At 42.7% G+C, this 20,561-nt stretch overlaps 3 protein-coding genes and 1 long non-coding RNA gene across 5 annotated transcripts; 2 read left to right on the top strand and 2 right to left on the bottom strand.

Moving 5' to 3' along the window:
• Positions 1 to 830: 830 nt before the first annotated feature.
• On the top strand, positions 831 to 9,448 carry LOC106583517 (uncharacterized). The gene is made up of 2 exons (XM_014167795.3): positions 831 to 1,214; positions 7,998 to 9,448. The coding sequence occupies exons 1-2, from the start codon at positions 1,028 to 1,030 to the stop codon at positions 8,888 to 8,890; spliced, it is 1,080 nt and encodes a 359-aa protein (XP_014023270.1). The 5' UTR covers positions 831 to 1,027; the 3' UTR covers positions 8,891 to 9,448.
• A 1,825-nt stretch (positions 9,449 to 11,273) lies between these two features.
• LOC106583519 (uncharacterized) lies at positions 11,274 to 13,280 on the bottom strand. 2 transcript variants are annotated; one of them, XR_001323537.3, is made up of 4 exons: positions 13,149 to 13,280; positions 12,976 to 13,021; positions 12,696 to 12,827; positions 11,274 to 12,515 (listed from the first exon to the last, which is right to left on the bottom strand). It is a non-coding gene; the product is annotated as an uncharacterized LOC106583519 (long non-coding RNA). The 2 variants fall into 2 exon arrangements; XR_001323538.3 differs by lacking the exons at positions 12,976 to 13,021; positions 13,149 to 13,280 and having other exon boundaries at positions 12,696 to 12,969.
• Positions 13,275 to 16,772, top strand: LOC106583518 (uncharacterized). The gene is made up of 2 exons (XM_014167797.3): positions 13,275 to 13,542; positions 13,682 to 16,772. The coding sequence occupies exons 1-2, from the start codon at positions 13,350 to 13,352 to the stop codon at positions 14,422 to 14,424; spliced, it is 936 nt and encodes a 311-aa protein (XP_014023272.2). The 5' UTR covers positions 13,275 to 13,349; the 3' UTR covers positions 14,425 to 16,772.
• A 1,476-nt stretch (positions 16,773 to 18,248) lies between these two features.
• il20 (interleukin 20) lies at positions 18,249 to 20,156 on the bottom strand. The gene is made up of 5 exons (XM_014167510.3): positions 19,998 to 20,156; positions 19,728 to 19,790; positions 19,349 to 19,501; positions 19,140 to 19,202; positions 18,249 to 18,817 (listed from the first exon to the last, which is right to left on the bottom strand). Exons 1-5 carry the CDS (start codon positions 20,154 to 20,156, stop codon positions 18,710 to 18,712), a joined length of 546 nt encoding a protein of 181 aa, XP_014022985.1. The 3' UTR covers positions 18,249 to 18,709.
• Between the last annotated feature and the right edge of the window lie 405 nt (positions 20,157 to 20,561).

The raw sequence follows: 20,561 nt of genomic DNA, 5'->3' as shown, positions 1-20,561 counted from the left end.
TTTTATTTCACCTTTATTTAACCAGGTAGGCCAGTTGAGAACAAGTTCTCATTTACAACTGCGACCTGGCCAAGATAAAGCAAAGCAGTGCAACACAAACCACAACACAGAGTTACACATGGAATAAACAAGCGTACAGTGAATAACACAATAAGAAAATAAAGTCTATATACAGTGTGCAAATGGCGTGAGGATGACTGAAGACATTCAAAAGACATGTCAATCTAAGAAAGTGGTTGTTACAGCTACATTGGAAAGATCTGAGTGCCAGGGTCATTTCAGTTCATTATGTGCCCTAAACTTACCTGGAGCAATCAACTACTGTTGATTTTATAATTCTTGAACTGTGTGTTTTTCAATACAAATTGGTTTCCCCTCCGATACAGTAGACGGCGCTCTAAAGTTTGGTCAGTGCTATCTGAGCAGAAATATCAGACGAATCGTAGCCGAAGATTTTTTATAAATCAAGATAGACCATGGCCTGCGTTTCCAATGGGAACAAATTAATCAAAGTAGCCAGAACAAGCAAGGATATAGGCAGAGCTAGCATGTCCTTGCATGTTTCCGTAAGAGAACGCCTACTCTGAAGTGCGCGTGTGCAATAGCTCAATACGCCCTTGCGCTCCTAAAAAACGATTTTTTAAAAACTATGGCAAAGTCTACAAAGATTAGTCCACCTCTGTTCGTAACAGATTCTAGTTTTGGAAAAATAAAACTATGTAGATCAAATGTTTCATCGATGAGAACATTTGCAGAATGTCGTCCAAAACCCATCTCCCTCCATCTTCTCCCACTGCCGGCCACTGGGTTTCCTCTCATTATCAGATTTGGTAGTAAGTGGAAACGCCAACTGGATGCTTCACATTTATACATCCGGTGAAATATCTGGCTCATTGTTTTATCTGTGTCGTCACATTCGTGAAACTAGATAGCTATAAACAAAGATGGTGGATTGTTAAAAATAATAATACTACCTGAAAGATAAGTAACATCTTTCATTTGTGGTACTACTCGCACAGCAGACAAAATGACAAAATTGGAATTGTTGAATATATTTCTTACGAAGAGATTAACCGCGGCTGCCGAGGAGATATTTGGGGCTGTGAAGGGTACTATAGTTGAGTACCAGACAGAAATCGTTCGCTCCAAGGAGGAGAACAATCGTCTCCGAAAGCTGCTGGATATCGCTGTTCAGCGCGTTCTACTTCAAACAGGTAACTAGCTAAGTAACGCTAGGATATGAACCTACTTTTATTTCTCAAAACGAGGGAATTGTTTTGGTTGTTGCTAGACTCCACAAATATATCTATACAAAATACCAGAATTGTTCTAATGGACTAACGTTACACTAGCCTGAGAATATGAAAAGCCGACCACAGTGCTGCCAACTTTGAAGAAAGCTTGGAGTGAGATTTTGCCTAGACGGGGCCTGTGAAATGTTACTGTTTTAAAGCTAATCTCCTGTAATTCTATGTATTTCGACATGGTTTAGGCCTATGACCAGGGTAAAAAAACAACAACAGGTCAGCTGTATTCAGAATGCTTTAATCAATAAATGAACACTCAAAATTCTACGACATTGTTACTTTTAGGTTTTGGGGGGATGGAATTAAAAGTATGCCTTTTTTTTTAATTCTTTAGGTGGTTTGACACTTTAAAAAAAAAAATTCAGTAATGAAATTAGATGAGGAAACAGTGGGAAGGTCAGTGAGAATGCTCTGCACAGGAAATACTAATATTAATGGTTGATGGCAGTGGGTAACCAAATCATAGATTGCAGTTTTGTCGTAGACTGCTTTCAAGGTAAGGACACACACATTTAGTATTTTGGTGAACTCTTTAAAATAGTGCTGGATGAAAATCCTGCTTGCTCTCCTTGATCTATGTTTCCCAAATGCCTCCTTCACTCATGCTGCCAAACATACCCTCGTAAAACTGACCATCCTACCGATCCTTGACTTCGGCGATATAATTTACAAAATAGCCTCCAACACACTACTCAGCAAATTGGATGCAGTCTATCCGCCATCCGTTTTGCCACCAAAGCCACATATACTACCCACCACTGCAACCTCGCTACATATTCGTCGCCAAACCCACTGGCTCCAGGTCATCTATAAGTCTTTGCTAGGTAAAATCGAAGGTAAAGCTCCACCTTCTCAGCTCACTGGTCACCATAGCAACACCCACCCGTAGCACACACTCCAGCAGGTATATTTCACTGGTCATCCCCAAAGCCAACACAAAAATCACTGAAGTTGGAGACTTATCTCCCTCACTAACTTTAAGCGTCAGCTGTCAGAGTAGCTTACCGATTACTGCAGCTGTACACAGCCCATCTGTAAATAGCCCAACCAACTACCTACCTCATCCCAATATTTGTTTTTGTTTTTCTGCTCTTTTGCACACCATTATTTCTACTTGCACATCCTCATCTGCACATATCACTTCAGTGTAAATTGCTAAATTGTAATTACTTCGCCGCAATTGGCATATTTATTGCCTTACCTCCTTACTTAATTTGTATACAGATTTTTCTATTGTGTTATTGACTGTACGTTTGTTTAGCCCATGTGTTGTTTTTGTTGCACTGCTTTGCTTTATCTTGGCCAGGTTGCAGTTGTAAATGAGAACTTGTTCTCAACTGGCCTACCTGGTTAAATAAAGGTGAAATAAAAAATTAAATAAAATCCTGACCGGTTGCATCACCGCCCGGTATGGCAACTGCTCGGCATCTGACCATAAGGCGCTACAGAGGGTAGTGCGTACGGCCTAGTACATCACTGGGGCCAAGCTTCCTGTCATCCAGGACCTACAGTATCTCACAAAAGTGAGTACACCCTTCACATTTTTGTAAATATTTGAGTATATCTTTTCATGTGACAACACTGAAGAAATGACACTTTGCTACAATGTAAAGTAGTGAGTGTACAGCTTGTATAACAGTGTAAATTTGCTGTCCCCTCAAAATAACTCAACACACAGCCATTAATGTCTAAACCGCTGGTGACAAAAGTGAGTACACCCCTAAGTGAAAATGTCCAAATTGGGCCCAATTAGCCATTTTCCCTCCCCGGTGTCATTTAACTCGTTAGTGTTACAAGGTCTCAGGTGTGAATGGGGAACAGGTGTGTTAAATTTGGTGTCATCGCTCTCACACTCCCTCATACTGACTGGTCACTGGAAGTTCAACATGGCACCTCATGGCAAAGAACTCTGAGGATCTGAAAAAAAGAATTGTTGCTCTACATGAAGATGGCCTGGGCTATAAGAAGATTGCCAAGACCCTGAAACTGAGCTGCAGCACGGTGGCCAAGACCATACAGCGGTTTAACAGGACGGGTTCCACTCAGAACAGGCCTCGCCATGGTCGACCAAAGAAGTTGAGTGCACGTGCTCAGCGTCATATCCAGAGGTTGTCTTTGGGAAATAGACGTATGGGTGCTGCCGGCATTGCTGCAGAGGTTGAAGGGGTGGGGGGTCAGCCTGTCAGTGCTCAGACCATACGCCGCACACTGCATCAAATTGGTCTGCATGACTGTTGTCCCAGAAGGAAGCCTCTTCTAAAGATGATGCACAAGAAAGCCCGCAAACAGTTTGCTGAAGACAAGCAGACTAAGGACATGGATTACTGGAACCTGTGGTCTGATGAGACCAAGATAAACTTATTTGGTTCAGATGGTGTCAAGCGTGTGTGGCGGCAACCAGGTGAGGAGTACAAAGAGAAGTGTGTCTTGCCGACAGTCAAGCATGGTGGTGGGAGTGTCATGGTCTGGGGCTGCATGAGTGCTGCCGGCACTGGGGAGCTACAGTTCATTGAGGGAACTATGAATGCCAACATGTACTGTGACATACTGAAGCAAAGCATGATCCCCTCCCTTCGGAGACTGGACCGCAGGGCAGTATTCCAACATGATAACGACCCCAAACACACCTCCAAGACGACCACTGCCTTGCTAAAGAAGCTGAGGGTAAAGGTGATGGACTGGCCTAGCATGTCTCCAGACCTAAACCCTATTGAGCATCTGTGGGGCATCCTCAAACGGAAGGTGGAGGAGTGCAAGGTCTCTAACATCCACCAGCTCCGTGATGTCGTCATGGAGGAGTGGAAGAGGACTCCAGTGGCAACCTGTGAAGCTCTGGTGAACTCCATGCCCAAGAGGGTTAAGGCAGTGCTGGAAAATGATGGTGGCCACACAATATATTGACACATTGGGCCCAATTTGGATATTTTCACTTAGGGGTGTACTCACTTTTGATGCCAGCGGTTTAGACAATAATGGCTGTGTGTTGAGTTATTTTGAGGGGACAGCAAATTTACACTGTTATACAAGCTGTACACTCACTACTTTACATTGTAGCAAAGTGTCATTTCTTCAGTGTTGTCACATGAAAAGATGTACTCAAATATTTACAAAAATGTGAGGGGTGTACTCACTTTGGTGAGATACTGTATATACACTCCTCAAAAAAATAAAGGGAACACTAAAATAACACATCTTAGATCTGAATGAATGAAATAATCTTATTAAATACTTTTTTCTTTCCATAGTTGAATGTGCTGACAACAAAATCACACAAAAATAATCAATGGAAATCCAATTTATCAACCCATGGAGGTCTGGATTTGGAGTCACACTCAAAATTAAAGTGGAAAACCACACTACAGGCTGATCCAACTTTGATGTAATGTCCTTAAAACAAGTCAAAATGATGCTCAGTAGTGTGTGTGGCCTCCACGTGCCTGTATGACCTCCCTACAATGCCTGGGCATGCTCCTGATGAGGTGGCAGATGGTCTCCTGAGGGATCTCCTCCCAGACCTGGACTAAAGCATCCGCCAACTCCTGGACAGTCTGTGGTGCAACGTGGCATTGGTGGATGGAGCGAGACATGATGTCCCAGATGTGCTCAATTGGATTCAGGTCTGGGGAACGGGCGGGCCAGTCCATAGCATCAATGCCTTCCTCTTGCAGGAACTGCTGACACACTCCAGCCACATGAGGTCTAGCATTGTCTTGCATTAGGAGGAACCCAGGGCTAACCGCACCAGCATATGGTCTCACAAGGGGTCTGAGGATCTCATCTCGGTACCTAATGGCAGTCAGGCTATCTCTGGCGAGCACATGGAGGGCTGTGCGGCCCCCCAAAGAAATGCCACCCCACACCATGACTGACCCACCACCAAACCGGTCATGCTGGAGGATGTTGCAGGCAGCAGAACGTTCTCCACGGCGTCTCCAGACTCTGTCACGTCTGTCACATGAACTCAGTGTGAACCTGCTTTCATCTGTGAAGAGCACAGGGCGCCAGTGGCGAATTTGCCAATCTTGGTGTTCTCTGGCAAATGCCAAACGTCCTGCACGGTGTTGGGCTGTAAGCACAACCCCCACCTGTGGACGTCGGGCCCTCATACCACCCTCATGGAATCTGTTTTATGACCGTTTGAGCAGACACATGCACATTTGTGGCCTGCTGGAGGTCATTTTGCAGGGCTCTGGCAGTGCTGCTCCTCCTTGCACAAAGGCGGAGGTAGCGGTCCTGCTGCTGGGTTGTTGCCCTCCTACGGCCTCTTCCACATCTCTTGATATACTGGCCTGTCTCCTGGTAGCGCCTCCATGCTCTGGACACTACGCTGACAGACACAGCAAACCTTCTTGCCACAGCTCGCATTGATGTGCCATCCTGGATGAGCTGCACTACCTGAGCCACTTGTGTGGGTTGTAGACTCCGTCTCATGCTACCACTAGAGTGAAAGCACCGCCAGCATTCAAAAGTGACCAAAACATCAGCCAGGAAGCATAGGAACTGAGAAGTGGTCTGTGGTCACCACCTGCAGAACCACTCCTTTATTGGGGGTGTCTTGCTAATTGCCTATAATTTCCACCTGTTGTCTATTCCATTTGCACAACAGCATGTGAAATTTATTGTCAATCAGTGTTGCTTCCTAAGTGGACAGTTTGAGTTCACAGAAGTGTGATTGACTTGGAGTTACATTGTGTTGTTTAAGTGTTCCCTTTATTTTTTTGAGCAGTGTACATAGGCAGTGTCAGAGACTCCTGTAAAATTGTCAGTTACTCCAGTCTCCCAGACTGTTTTCTCTGCTACCGCACGGCAAGCGGTACTGGAGCGCCAAGTCTAGGACCAAAAGGCTCCTTAACAGATTCTACCCCCAAGCCATAAGACTGCTGAACAATTAATCAGATGGCCACCGGACTATTACATTGACCCCCCCCCCATTTCTTTTGCACACTGCTGCTACTCACTGTTCATTATCTATGCATAGTCACTTCACCCCTACCTACATGTACAAATTACTTCAACTAACCTGTACCCCCGCACACTGACTCGGTACCGGTACCCCCTGTATATAGCCTCGTTATTGTTATGTTATTGTGTTACTTTTAATTTTTGAACTCTAGTTTATTTGGTAAATATTTTCTTAACTCTTCTTGAACTGCATTGTTGGTTAAGGGCTTGTAAGTAAGCATTTCACAGTAAGGTCTACACTTGTTGTATTTGACGCTTGTGACAAATAGTTTGATAAAAACATTTTTAGACCGCTGCGCCACTTGGGAGGCCATATCTTTTTCAGAGCCAATCTGATTGGTCAAAAGACCAATTAGTGAAAAAAGACCAGTATTGGGCTGACTGTCTAAATGCAGCATTATAGGCTGACCACACCTTCTACATGGATTTCTAAATTTATTTTGCGTGTGCGAGCATCGCAAAATAAATGTAGAAATCCATGTTATTCAATTATTGCACCCACACTGCTCGCACGTGCCAACGAGCGTCTACGTTGCCAAGGGCTAAAATAGAAGTCATTCCTATTTCTGACGTGCTGCAAGTCCTGCCTCTCCCATTTCCTCATTGGTTTATAGAAGCAGGTACCCACATGCCATCTCCTCATTGGTTATACCCACGTGGGTGATTGAAAGATGAAATGTTTTGCTGGTTGTCGTGGTAATACTATGAAAGTGTAGATGCCGATCAGATGAAAAAGCCTGGAAGGAGGAGAGATACTAGAAACGATTCGGTTGACCGTTTTATGTGAGGATTAATTGTCGGAGTAGAGGACCTTGTGCGTTTCAGGTAAAATAACAACTCAATGTTTGTATCCCAGGACAAATTAGCTAGCAACAGCAAGCTAGCTAAAAAGGACAAATTAGCTAGCAAGTGCAAGCTAACTAGCTAAATTGCCATACATGTTTAATGCTTTTTAACCTGTCCCCAAATTAATGTCATTGGTTCAGAGTTTGTTTTGATATTTTAACCTGCGTGTCGTGATCGCCTTTGGTGTAGGGGGGACAAAATACATTTATGCACGATAGTGCACGATGGCGCACGCGTGCAGACGGTTTGGGTTCCGTGTAAGTGTATTGTTTTTGGCCAAATCATCCACTCTTCTACGCCTCCAATAAAATCACTCATTACTGCCACACGCAGGTCGGCTGATCCAGCAGCAGGAAAGGTCATTGATTTTGTCACCGACAACAGTTTGAACGTCATATCAATCTGTTGTTTCACCCATATATTACACGGAATGCAATAATATTTTATGTAAGTAGACAAGGATTCTATATTTCTAGATAGACTGAGTGATTTTACTGGCGGTGCAGAAGAGGTAGATCTGGCACATGGTCAAAAACAATTCTTAGATTCTTTCCAGACAAGCCATTTTTTTTCAGTTGCATTTAACTTTTTATTTAGAACTTTTTTGGAAGTACATACTGGACGTAAAGGCAGTAATGACAATGGTTGCTCTGCCACACTTGTCTTTGGTAAGTACCGAATGTATTTTGACATTTAGGCTTGCAAAGCTGGTGAATAGCAAGTTGAATGGCTGCTTCCTGGGCTTAAAGGAGAATCTCCATATTCAACGTCTCCTGTAAACCCAGATTCTGGTTCACATGCAGGCTACACATAGCACCACAGTACATGTATGACAAGATAGAATTGCCTTCAGCTGACTTTCTTCCTTTCCTTTCCCTCTAGACCACCATGCTATCCATCTCACTGAAGATGCATCTTCCCCTGAGCAGCAGCACTGTGAGCAGGAGTGGAGCCCCGGTCTGGGCCAGGACCCAGAGCCCACACAGGTTAAAGAGGAACAGGAGCTCAGAATCAGCCAGGAGGAAGACCAGCTTCAGGGTCTGGAGTCTGATACCAAAGGAGAGTCCATATTAACTGCTCCCTTTGTTAAAAGTAACTGTGATCAGGACCCAGCTCAGCCTTCACATCTTCTACATACCCAAACTGTGGACATCAGAGGAGACTCTTTAGCCAGAACCATATCTTCTAAGCAGATCAAAATAGAAAATGAAGAAGGCTACAGCACATCAGAACCAACCAGTGACTTACAGACCATCTTCAACGTGAATTCCGACTGTCTTGCAGCTTCGAGTGAAAACGGTGCCCAACCCAATATCAACAATAGAATTCAGAGAGAAGGACTCTCAGGATATAAGGCCCCACATCCACAGGGAACAAGCAGTGCATATGAAAGAGAAAGTATCGGTCTACACATAGATGTTAGAGGCCAGAACACCTCAAAGCTGCCTCAACAGAGATCCCCCTATCAACCCCAGGGCATACAGAGAGTGTATCGTTGCAGAGAGTGCGGGAAATGCTTCAGTTTCTCCTGTCAGTTAGAGGTCCACATGCGATGGCACACCAAGGAAAGACCATTCAGCTGCTCTGTGTGCAGAAAAGGCTTTACAACCATCAGCATGTTGAGGAGGCACCACCGCATTCACACTGGAGAGAAGCCCTTCCGCTGTCACATCTGTGGGAAATGTTTCAATCAGTCGGCTCACCTGAACACTCACTTTAAAATTCACCCAGGGGAGAGACCGCATGGCTGGAAAATGGCTCGGTCAAAACGTTAACAGCAGAGACATTTACGCTCTCTCGAAATTAAGTTCTGAGCACAGAAGGAGAGTGACATGTAAATCTGGGCAGTTTAATTATTGGCCAGGATTTAAAACACTAGAAAAATCAGTGATTGATGTTTGAACAATGCATTACAATACAGTGGGGAATGGGAATAACTTTGAGTAATGAAAATGTTACTGTTTTTCACTGATCCATGTGATTGTGTTGCTGCATGCGTCATCATCTGAAGCCATGCTTGGTTCAGTGCCAGCATGAGGATATGAATACTGCTAGTAGCTATATATATATGTTGACTGATGTTGTTGTTTTTGTAATTACACTACACATTTTACAGGAAGCAGAGGATATCACCTGTTTTAGTAGATGCAGACCAATCAATTAATTTGATCATCCTCATCTATTTCCCCTTAGGACTTGGACATGACTGCTGGGCTGTATGACTATCCTATTAGGGTCTTGACAGTTATCCCTGATGAAATTACTGTGTAAAAATGTAGTGTTCTGTACTGAATGTTAACTGTTTTTAATAAATAATTGGTCAAATGTTTTAAGATCAGGATTATTTTATCTTCTACCATTCAGGCTGCAGTACTGTGTGTGGTGGGGGGGGCACCGTGTGTGGGTAGCACCGTGTGTGTGTGTGTGTGTGTGGGGGGGGGGCACCGTGTGTGTGTGGGGGGGGGCACCGTGTGTGTGTGTGTGGGGGGGGCACCGTGTGTGGGTATCAATGTGTGTGTGGGGGGGTAGCACCGTGGATGGGTAGCTGTGTGTGGGGTGGGTGAGTAGCACTGTGTGTGTGTGTGTGTGTGTGTGGGGGGTGGGTGGGTAGCATTGTGTGTGTGTATGGGATGGGAAGCACCGTGTGTGACTACCAATTTCAACCTAAAGCAGTGCCTCTGAGATACAGTATGTATGTTTAGATATCAGTTAGTATCTTTCAATCTAGTTTAAACTGACACATTTTCCCCACGCAAATCATGATTCCTCCAGTTTGAAACAAGCTCATATACCTTCTAAGTGATCCCATCTGATTGAAGTCTGCTGCATTCATGGCACGGATGCGGTTTCTCCTCTAGGTGAGTCTTCATATGCACGGTCAGGGCTTCACTCAGCGGAGACCTTGTGACATTCATCACAGCGATGTGGTTTCAACCCTCTGACTCGTCATACGTGTGGTCAGGGAAGCTCTTTCCACAAATATGGCAACGATGCAGCTTCTCCTTCGTGTGTGTCCTCATGCATCTGCAAGCTTCCTTTTCGACTGAAATGTTTACCACAATCTTGACACTGAAATGGTTTCTTCCCAGAAACTTGGTGTTTTTACATGAATGATGTTTAAAATCGTTTTCCACACAGGACACTGGCATGAGCCCTCACAATTTGCACTTTCAGGTTAGCCTTATAACAGGTACAAGTGTTTGTGCCCATTTTATATAACTGAATGTGTGACTAACTGCCTGCCTGTACAACATGGAGAGCTCACCCATTCATTGAATGCTGCAGTTCTGTGAGGTTAAACAAGACCTCTGCTCTGAACTTTGACATTGTTTTTGGTTACAGTATTTTAAACAGCAGGTGACTGTTTTCATCCCACTGTTTTCATAACTCAACTTTTTTTCTCCAAATAGTTTTTTTCCTCTATTGTATGCTTACTTGCTTTCTGGTTTTGTTTGACCTCTATAAATATTTTGGGAATTTCTCCCCCTTTTGCTTTGTTGCAATTTCTGTTCAACCCTCCGTAGTTGTTTCTTTTGCATTGTTTCTGCAATCTGCACTTTTCTTTGCTTTGTCATGTGTTGAGACTGAGGACTACTCTGGTTGAAGGTCCCGCTTTGGTCCATAAGAGCATTTGTTGCCCTCCACTGTTCCCTGGCTGTTTCGGACATCAATTCCATTGGAGGTTGATCCTTCTTCCCTTGAGCCCTTCTTTGATAACTAAAAGCAAAACAATAACTGATACCAGATGTAAATCACTCTACACTGACCATACAATTAACTAAAGTTGAAATGTACAATGAAATTCAGAAAATGCTACCATACTCTTCTCTTGGCAAGGTATTCCTCCGTTGCTAGAGGATCAGAATTTATCCGTGACCTGTGACCTGTGACGTGCAGCCCTCTCCTTGCTGGATGAAGGCGTCTTTTTTTTTTTTAAGGCTGAACTTTTTTTTCTTTCTTATTAACTGTATGGACAAGTGTCAATACTTGCAGTTTTCTTATGAACGACACCAATATCCCATTTTAGTTGTTCAAATTCAACCGTGGACAGTTGCCCAATATATTTTCACCCTTTTGATATGCAAAAACTGTACAAATGTATCATTCTTTGTGATACATTTATACAGTGCCAAACAGAAGAGAACATATAGAAATGTGTTGTAATAAGATTGTTTTTTATATATAAAATATTATCCTTGGACACAAAAATAGCAAATTGTCAATTACCCTCATTCATCAATCAATACATTAGATTAAATCAACTAACAGTAGTGACATGAGGAGAATGTCCTACATTGTTAAACTGTTCCTTCAGATATTCTGACTGAATCCTATTTCCCTCACAGAGCACCTCCAGCCTTGGGTCTTGTCTTCATATGCTCTGTTTGATGGAAGCCTTTATGCCAAACACGGCAACACAGTTCTTTACCATATGTGTATCCTCATATGTATGTCAATATCCCTTCCTAGGGAAAGATTTGCCACACCCATTGCAGCTAAAAAACTTCTCCCCTGTGTGAACTAGCTGGTGGATGTTTAGTCTATTCTGAGCTATAAAACTGGTCACACAGTAAGCATGTAGATGGTCAGCATGTGAGCATGTACACTTCCCTCCATGTATTGGACAGTGAAGCTCACATTTTAATATCGGCTCCATACGCCAGCATTTTGTATTTGGGATCAAATGTTCCATATGAGGCGACAGTACAGAATGTCACCTTTATATTTGAGGGCATTTTCATATGTTTTGTCATTTAAAAATGAAAGCATGAAATGTATCAAGTTCCCCAATTTGAATAAGTATTTCACTTCTATTAGTCAAAAGTTATTTTGTCCCAAATATTTATCCCCTGTATGTATTTGCATGTCTTTGACAGTATTCCTCTGTAAGGAAACATTTACTGCACACATGGCAGTTAAACGGTTTCTCCCCAGAGATCTTTTGTTTTCTCAGAGTTGATGTACAACTATCGACACATTCACTGTTTTTATTCTGAGCTGGAGAACAGTCTGAATTTACTGGAGAGGGGCTGTAATTCACTGTTTGGTTCTGATACTCCATAGCCCTCTCCATGTTCTATTTGGATCTCTTCTGTTGTTTTAGTGGGTAGTAAGTCATTCTCCACGGTTTGGGTTTGGTGAATACTTGAGGGCTGGGGTGGGTACTGATCCCAATCACTTTTCACAAAGGGAGAAGTTAATATGAATCTTTGGTATCAGACTCCAGCCTCTGAATCTGCTCTTTCTCCTGACCAATCCCAAACAACTCCTGTTCCTCTTCAACCTGTGTTGGCTCTGGGTCCTCCTGCCCCAGACCTGGGATCCACTCCTGCTCACAGTGCTGCTCCTCAGGGGGAACTTCTGCTTCTGGGACAGTGAGAGTTACTAGCTGCTGGGGATCTGTAGAGATGAAAAAATAAATATCTCGAACTATATTATGATATATAGTTATTTTCATCTGACACTGAAGATCCGACTGCGCACATGCACGTCTGGTCACAATATTGTATGGTTTATCTGAAACGTCTTTATGATATGTGAAGGTAAAAAGTTATGGAAACATCAGTATACGCTACAGACCTGCTTTATATTACTATGTCAGGCTGTGTGATGACATCTAACGTTAGTAACGTTAGCCTTTGTAGACGTTCGATCTCTTTCTTTGATCGGGAGATGTCTTACTCGTACTCCGATATCGTTTTAACCACGGCCCTAAACATTTCAAAAGCTGCTTCTGTTAATTGCTCGGTAACAAACACATTCAGCAGATGTAGTTTAGACATTATGATAGTGTACAAAAAAATGTCCAGAGAAATGCTGTCCTACGGTATGTGGTAGTAAACAGTGCATGCTTCCTTACCGCTCTTTGTTCATTGGTCGCTATTGGTATACCGCCACCTGTCGGACTGGAGTGAGATAAAGCCATAAACAAACCAACCACAAATTTTGGATGGATGCAGCGCTGACTAATCCTAAATGTAATATGACTTAACCTTACTCTTTAATATTCCACATATTTTTGACAGCACTTACGTTTGTAGACATCCATTCATTGACAGCAACATTATCGTAATCAACCCACACAAAAGGGGGCGGTATTGCAATCTCTGCTACTCTTGTGACGTTCATCCGCTTTCCTTTCCCAGTCTATGGTTCACGGTTTACACACACAACATAATACTACTAATCCACGTGAGTTAAACAATAGGAACTGATACACGTTCATTCTACAAAATGTCCAAACTTCATCTGCTGAATGTGTTTCTTACCGAGCGATTGACAGCGGCGGCTGTTGAGATATTTGTGGTCGTGGAAAAAACGGTATCAGAGTACCAGGAAGAAATCTCCCGTTCAAAGGAGGAGATCGATCGTCTACGGATGCTGCTGGATGTCGTTATCCAACCAAAGATACATTTGCATAAAGCAGGTTGGTAGCGACTATCACATCAATCAAGCAGGCAAGCCACATTGCCAATAAACAACCAATAGACAATTGTTTCTTGAAAATAATGTCATGATCGATTGTAATATAATGATTGATTGATTGACTTTCCTTTTCCTTTTAGATCCCCAGCAGCTAATACTCCCTGTCCCTGAAGAGGAGGAGCAGCAGCACTGTGAGCAGGAGTGGTGGTGCACCAGTCTGGGGCAGGAGGACCCAGAGCCCACTCAGATTAAAGAGGAACAGGAGGAGTTTGGGACCAGTCAGGAGGAAGAGCAGCTTCAGGGGCTGGAGTCTGATATCAAAGAGTTCATAAACAATCCTTCCTTTGTGAAAAGTGACTGTGATCAGGACCCACCTCAGCTCTCACATCTTTACCAAACCCAAACGGCGGAGAACAGAGAGAGGGATCATATGAGGACACACACTGGAGAAAAACAATATCAGTGTAGTGAATGTGGCAAATGCTTCAGCCAGAAGATATGCCTGGAAGAACATATGGTGACTCACAAAAGAGAGAAACCACATCAATGTGAAGACTGTGGTAAATTTTTTAGCCTCAAGCATAACTTAACAGTCCATATGAGGATACACACGGGAGAGAAACCATATCAGTGCAAAGAATGTGGCAAATGCTTTGGTTACACCAAATCCCTGGCAAAGCATATGAGGAGTCATACAGGAGAGAGACCATATCAGTGTTGTTATTGTGGCAAATGCTTCACTCAGAAGTTTAGCCTGAAAGAACATATTAGTATTCACACAGGTGAGAAACCATATAAGTGCCCCATGTGTGTAAAATGCTTCAGGGCAGCACGATTTCTAAAACAGCACCAACAGATTCACAGAGAACAACCACGTTGCTGACTTTTTGTGGTTAATGCTTCACTTGTAAGAACTGAGGATGAGGATGAACACAGAGTGAGAAACATGACATTGCTGCTTAGGGCAAAATCTTTCTCTCACTTGTGCAGTAAGACCTTTCGATAGTAAAAAGATGATGTTTCATAACCCATCTGAGCATGGCACAAAAGTGGATAGTATGTTTTGTAGAACTAGTATTTTTAGTTTACACAGTAAGCTTTTAAAGTTTTTCCCAACATATGAGTCCCCCATTTGGATTACACCTTAAAGTCACAGCAAACTAGTACATTGGTGTTATCTATATACATAAAGGATGTTTACATTTTGATGGGAAAGTGCTTCAGATTTGAAGACATGCTACCTTATACCTGTAGTGGCAGGACAAACAAACCCATCAGGTCAATGATCTTGGTTAAATATACGGTGCCTTTGGAAAGTATTCAGACCCCTTGACTTTTTCCACATTTTGTTACGTTACAGCCTTATTCTAAAATTGATTAAGTAAATACAAATCCTTAGCAATCTACACACAATACCCCATAATGATAAAGCGAGAACACGTTTTTTGAAATTTTAGCAAATAAAAAAAAGAATACATTTTTTACATAAGTATTCAGAGCCTTTGCTATGAGACTCAAAATTGAGATTAGTTACATCCTGTTTCCATTGATCATCCTTTAGATGTTTCTACAACTTGATTGGAGTCCACCTGTGGTAAGTTCAATTGATTGGACATGATTTGGAAATACTTTCTATATAAGGTCCCACAGTTGACAGTGCATGTCAGAGCAAAAACCAAGCCATGAGGTCAAAGGAATTGTCCATAGAGCTCCAAAACAGGATTGTGTCGAGGCACCGATCTGGGGAAGGGTACCAAAAAAATTCTGCACCATTAAAGGTCCCCAGAACACAGTGGCCTCCATCGTTATTAAATGGAAGAAGTTTGGAACCACCAAGACTCATCCTAGAGCTGGCCGCCCGCCCAAACTGAGCAATCAGGGGACAAGGGTCTTGTTCAGTGAGGTGACCAAGAACACGATGGTCACTCTGACAGAGATCCAGAGTTCCTCTGTGGAGATAGAACCTTCCAGAAGGACAACCATCTCTGCAGCATTCTATCAATCAGGCCTTTATGGTAGAGTGACCAGACGGAAGCCACTCCTCAGTGAAAGGCACATGACAGCCTGCTTGGAGTTTGCCAAAAGGCACCTAAATACTCAGACCAAGCTTGTTTTTGCTTTGTCATTATGGGGTATTGTGTGTAGATTGATGAGGATAAAAAAAAAAAATGTAAACACATTTTTAGAATAAGGCTGTAGCCAACAAAATGTGAAAAAAGTAAACAGGTCTGAAAACTTTCCAAAGGCATTTTATATTGTGAATGTATTGAGGAATAAACATGCACAACATTGTAGAAGCCCAAAATAGTGTGCCTAACAGAACCATACATTTTTAAGCATATGTAGTTGCCATCTCATTTAGTTTTGAATTATACACAAAGCATATCAGTGACTGTCTTCTAGCTGTACTGAAAGCAGCACATATTTGGTTTCAACAAGGCTCCTTGTTCAAATGTTGGAGTGTCACCTCACCAGCTCTAGTCTGCCATTACCTCTAATGTCTGTGTAGTGGGTTTGACACCACTGCATGGTGTTCTTTCTCATAAACCTGACATTGCCCCAGTCCATGTAATGTCATGCTATGTTGTTGTGAGCATCTTAGAGTGGATTGGTATATCATGCTTCTTGTAAATAAAGCTTTTTATTTTTAATAATTTGATTTCATTTCAGGCTTTGTTAAAGAAGGCCATTTTTTTTCTCTCAAATAAATATAGGTTCTCAACCTTTATTTATTATTATAAATACTATCAGGTACAGATGTATGATATTTCACATTACTGCATAACTTTTGCTGTGTGTTGGATTGGCATATCCCAAAAACATTCCTTATCCCAGATACTTCAACTGGTGACTATCGCGGAGAATAAACATGTTTCTGCATAAATCTGATTTATTGACAGTACAAACAATTGGGTTAGAGTGCTCCTTTTTCTTTATTCTCCCGGATAGTCACCAGTTTAAGTATCCTGAGGTATGGAATGTTTTGGGGATTTTCAAGTCCCTCAGTCGAGCACCGGGTCCCCCCTTTTTCGTTTCAATTGGGCTGAAGCGTGTTTGGGTATACCTTTTTTCTTTAGAGCGGCATCTGTTTTGGGACCAACAGTATCCAGGAGATGGCGGTGTTTTGCGTGTACTTCTCGCATTAATTCATGTCACAATATTATATCATATCAGTTAGAAAACAATGTAAACAAAATCATTGATTGAGTTAATAAAGCAGCATACTCCACACCTCTGGTATTATTGTTTTGGTATTTTTTTTGTTGAGTAAGGCAGCTTCAGAATGCAGCTTTTTTAGCCTCGCTCACTACGTTTACTGCGTTCTGTGGCGAAGGGACAGCCAGATGGTGCGTTCGTAAATTCACTCTGGCTATCTACTCCAATATCAGAGCACTCTCGTCTGAATAACTGATTCATTTACGAAGGTTCAACACCCGTTGAATATGGCCAGTGTCAATAAACGTTGGCAAAAAAAGAGTAATTAAATTGTTGCCAGCAGCACAGATACAGTAATCAACGCTCTGGATAACATAAAAACAGCCTAACCAGCTCTGCTAGGGCGAGTAAAATGGTCCGAGTGAGGTGTTCTCTCATTTGTCTGGAAGTAGTTAGCTAGTTAGCCAACATTTAGCCAGTAAGCTTGGGTGCTTGACTGCCATTGTAAGGTCAGAACGCTCAGAACAACCCTACTCCTCGGCCAGAGCATCCAGTGTGCACTCCGAGAGCTTAATGAGGGCAAGGTGCCTGTCAAATTATAATCAACTACATTTAAGGACGACAGCCCAGGTACCAGCAATTGCACACTTACAGTGCCTTCAGAAAGTATTCAGACCCCTTGACTTTTTACACATTTTGTTACGTTACAGTCATATTTTAAAATTGATCAAATAACAAAGAAATCCTCAGCAGTTGGACATGAGGTGACCGGAGGTGACCGAGAACCCAATGGTCACTCTGACAGAGCTCTAGAGTTCCTCTGGACAACCATCTCCGCAGCACTCCACCAATCAGGTCTTTATGGTAGAGTGGCCAGGCGGAAGCCACTCCTCAGTAAAAGGCACATGACAGCCCGCTTGGAGTTTGCCAAAAGGCACCTAAAGACTCAGACCATGAGAAACAAGATTCTCTGGTCTGATAAAATCAAGATTGAACTCTTTGGCCTGAATGCCAAGCGTCACGTCTGGAGGAAACCTGGCACCATCCCTACGGTGAAGCATGGTGGTGGCAGCATCATGCTGTGGGGATGTTTTTTAGTGGCAGGGACTGGGAGACTAGTCAGGATCGAGGCAAAGATGAACGGAGCAAAGTACAGAGAGATCCTTGATGAAAACCTGTTCCAGAGCGCTCAGGACCTCAGACTGGGGCGAAGATTCACTTTCCAACAGGACTATGACCATAAGCACACAGCCAAGACAACGCAGGAATGGCTTCGGGACAAGTCTCTGAATGTCCTTGAGTGTCCTAGCCAGAGTCCGGACTTGAACCCGATCAAACATCTCTGGAGAGACCTGAAAATAGCTGTGCAGCGATGCTCCCCATCCAACCTGACAGAGCTTGAGAGGATCTGCAGAGAAGAATGGGAGAAACTCCCCAAATACAGGTGTGCCAAGCTTGTAGCGTCATACCCAAGAAGACTCGAGGCTGTAATTGCTGCCAACGGTGCTTCAACAAAGTACTGAGTAAAGGGTATGAATACTTATGTAAATGTGATATTTTTATTTTTTATTTTTAATAAATTAGCAAAAATGTCTAAAAAACAGTTTTTGCTTCATCATTATGGGGTATTGTGTGTGGATTGATGATTTTGTAAATTTTTTTAATACATTTTAGAATAAGGTTGAACCTAACAAAATGTGGAAAAAGTCAAGGGGTCTGAATACTTTCCGAAGGCACTGTACATGTCATTTGTAGTGAAAATCGACAATTTGGTCAAATTCACACTGGTTAATAATACTATCACAGAACCATTATTTCTGGAACTTAGACAACCATCTGAGACTGACATATGTCTGCTTTAATACATACAGAAGCATGAATACACACATTAATAAATATTCCTTTCAGGTAAACTTATCTCATCAAATAAATTACATGTGGTAACAGAAATGTAACATATCATCTGTACTGCAACCTTTACACATTTTCATATAAACATATATATGACTGTGTTATCTGTCTGTGTGAGTTGTGTGTGAGTTGTGCTTGAGTTCTTCCAGCCAGTCCAGTAGAGAGTCCAGCTCTCCTATAGCCTTTACTGCTGCCTGGTAGATCTCCAGCTACAGGATGGAGAGTTGAGGATCGAGAGATGAGGGGTGGTAGAATGGAGAGGTGAGGGGGAGAGGAGGGATAAATGAGGGGAGAGGATGGATAGATGAGGTTGAGAAAAGAGGGGGAGAGGAGGGAGAGATGAGGGTGAGAGGATGGAGAAGAGGCGGAGAGAGGTTAACATTGGATCTTATTGATTCATCTCCTCTCTCTCACTCTCCTCTCTTGGACTGTCTAAGCCTCTTTCACCATACACTCGCCAAACAGTATTTTCTCTATTTCGCTCTCTCTCTATATTTATATGTATATTTATATGTCAGTGTGTGTAGTTACCTTGTCAAACTGGGCCTGTAGGGAGTCCATTTTTCTCCTGGTGTCTTCTCCGCAGTGGCAGTGCTGGAGGACATAAAGAGATGTCATTAGATAACTATAGTAGTAGCTTTTGTTTATGTGTGAGATTTTAGGTGTAAAATGTGTGCTGTTGTGTGTTAATATGTATGTGTGTGTGCATGTGTGCATGCCTGAGTGTGTGCGTGTCTTACACAGTGCCTCAGGTCCTTGTTGATTGTGAGGAAACTATTAGCGAGAGCGCTGGTTGAGCGTCGGTGCAGTGGCTGAGACAAGCCGTGGCTAACAAACACTCTCTCCACATAAAAACGCAGCAATAGACGCAGGAAACAACAGTGCTCCCCCTCCTGAAAGGGAGGACACACTACATGTTACATTTACTGCAGCACGTTGTTAAAGAAATGTTCCAAATTATATCATGCTGCTAGGTTATGAGGGTTTACTGTATTTTTTGTACAGATACATGTATGTGTTTTTTTGCACCAGGAAAAGTCCTCCCGTAATGGACAACACTAGACTGAGTGCCTTTTAAAGAACATTGATATGCAAATTAAGGTAGTGAGAACAATTTACCTGTATGTTACTCATCATGTCTCCCCTCAGCAGTCTCACTCCCATCTGACTGTCTGCTGCTATCTGCACACATTTAACCGACAACAACACAGTCAATACAAAATTCTATTCACTCTAATAAAATATTTATATGTAAAACAGACAGTGTGACAGAGAGTGAGAAGAGAGAGAGTAAAAGAGAGGTAGAGACTGAGAGCCTCAGGGTAGGCTTCTTGTTCTAATACAGTGACATGGAAATGACTGTGTTTGTGTGTGTGTTTGTGTGCTCACCACAGAGCTCCGTATCTCTGTGTAGTGCTTGCGTAGTTCGTGAGTGTGTACGGTGACAGAGCAGGTTCCCAGGTGTGTGCCATGTCCCAAGCCACACCCACTGAGACACGCTAACAGGAAGAGGAGCCTGGGGAGGGTGGGGCTTAACAGCAGCTTCATCTCTATGTCAACCTAGAGACAGACAGAGCATCACTTAGAAAGTAAACTCACACACCTTACGTACTGGTAACACATAGCCTAGAGGTTAGAGCGTAGGGCCAGTAACCAAAATGGTTGCTGGTTTGATTACCTGAGCCGACAAGGTAACAAAATCTGTTGTTGTACTCTTGAGCAAGGCACTTAACCCTAATTTGCTCCAGGGGTGCCGTACTACTATGGCTGAGACTGTACAAAACAACACTTTTCAGGTGTATGTGACTATAAAACCATTTTTTACTGACAGGTGTATGGAGTAAAAAGTATACTTGATAAAAGGAAAAGTCCAACTTTTAGATAGAGCATCACTGACATCACAACATACACATTCATGTTAAGTCTTCTCAGTCTAAGTTAGCTAGAGTTATT

The sequence above is a fragment of the Salmo salar genome, chromosome 22 (genome assembly GCF_965601325.2).
Source record: "Salmo salar chromosome 22, fSalSal1, whole genome shotgun sequence".
In the NCBI taxonomy this organism is placed as follows: domain Eukaryota; kingdom Metazoa; phylum Chordata; class Actinopteri; order Salmoniformes; family Salmonidae; genus Salmo; species Salmo salar.
Note: the sequence above shows the minus strand (reverse complement) of the source record. Positions and strands in the feature narration are given on the sequence as shown.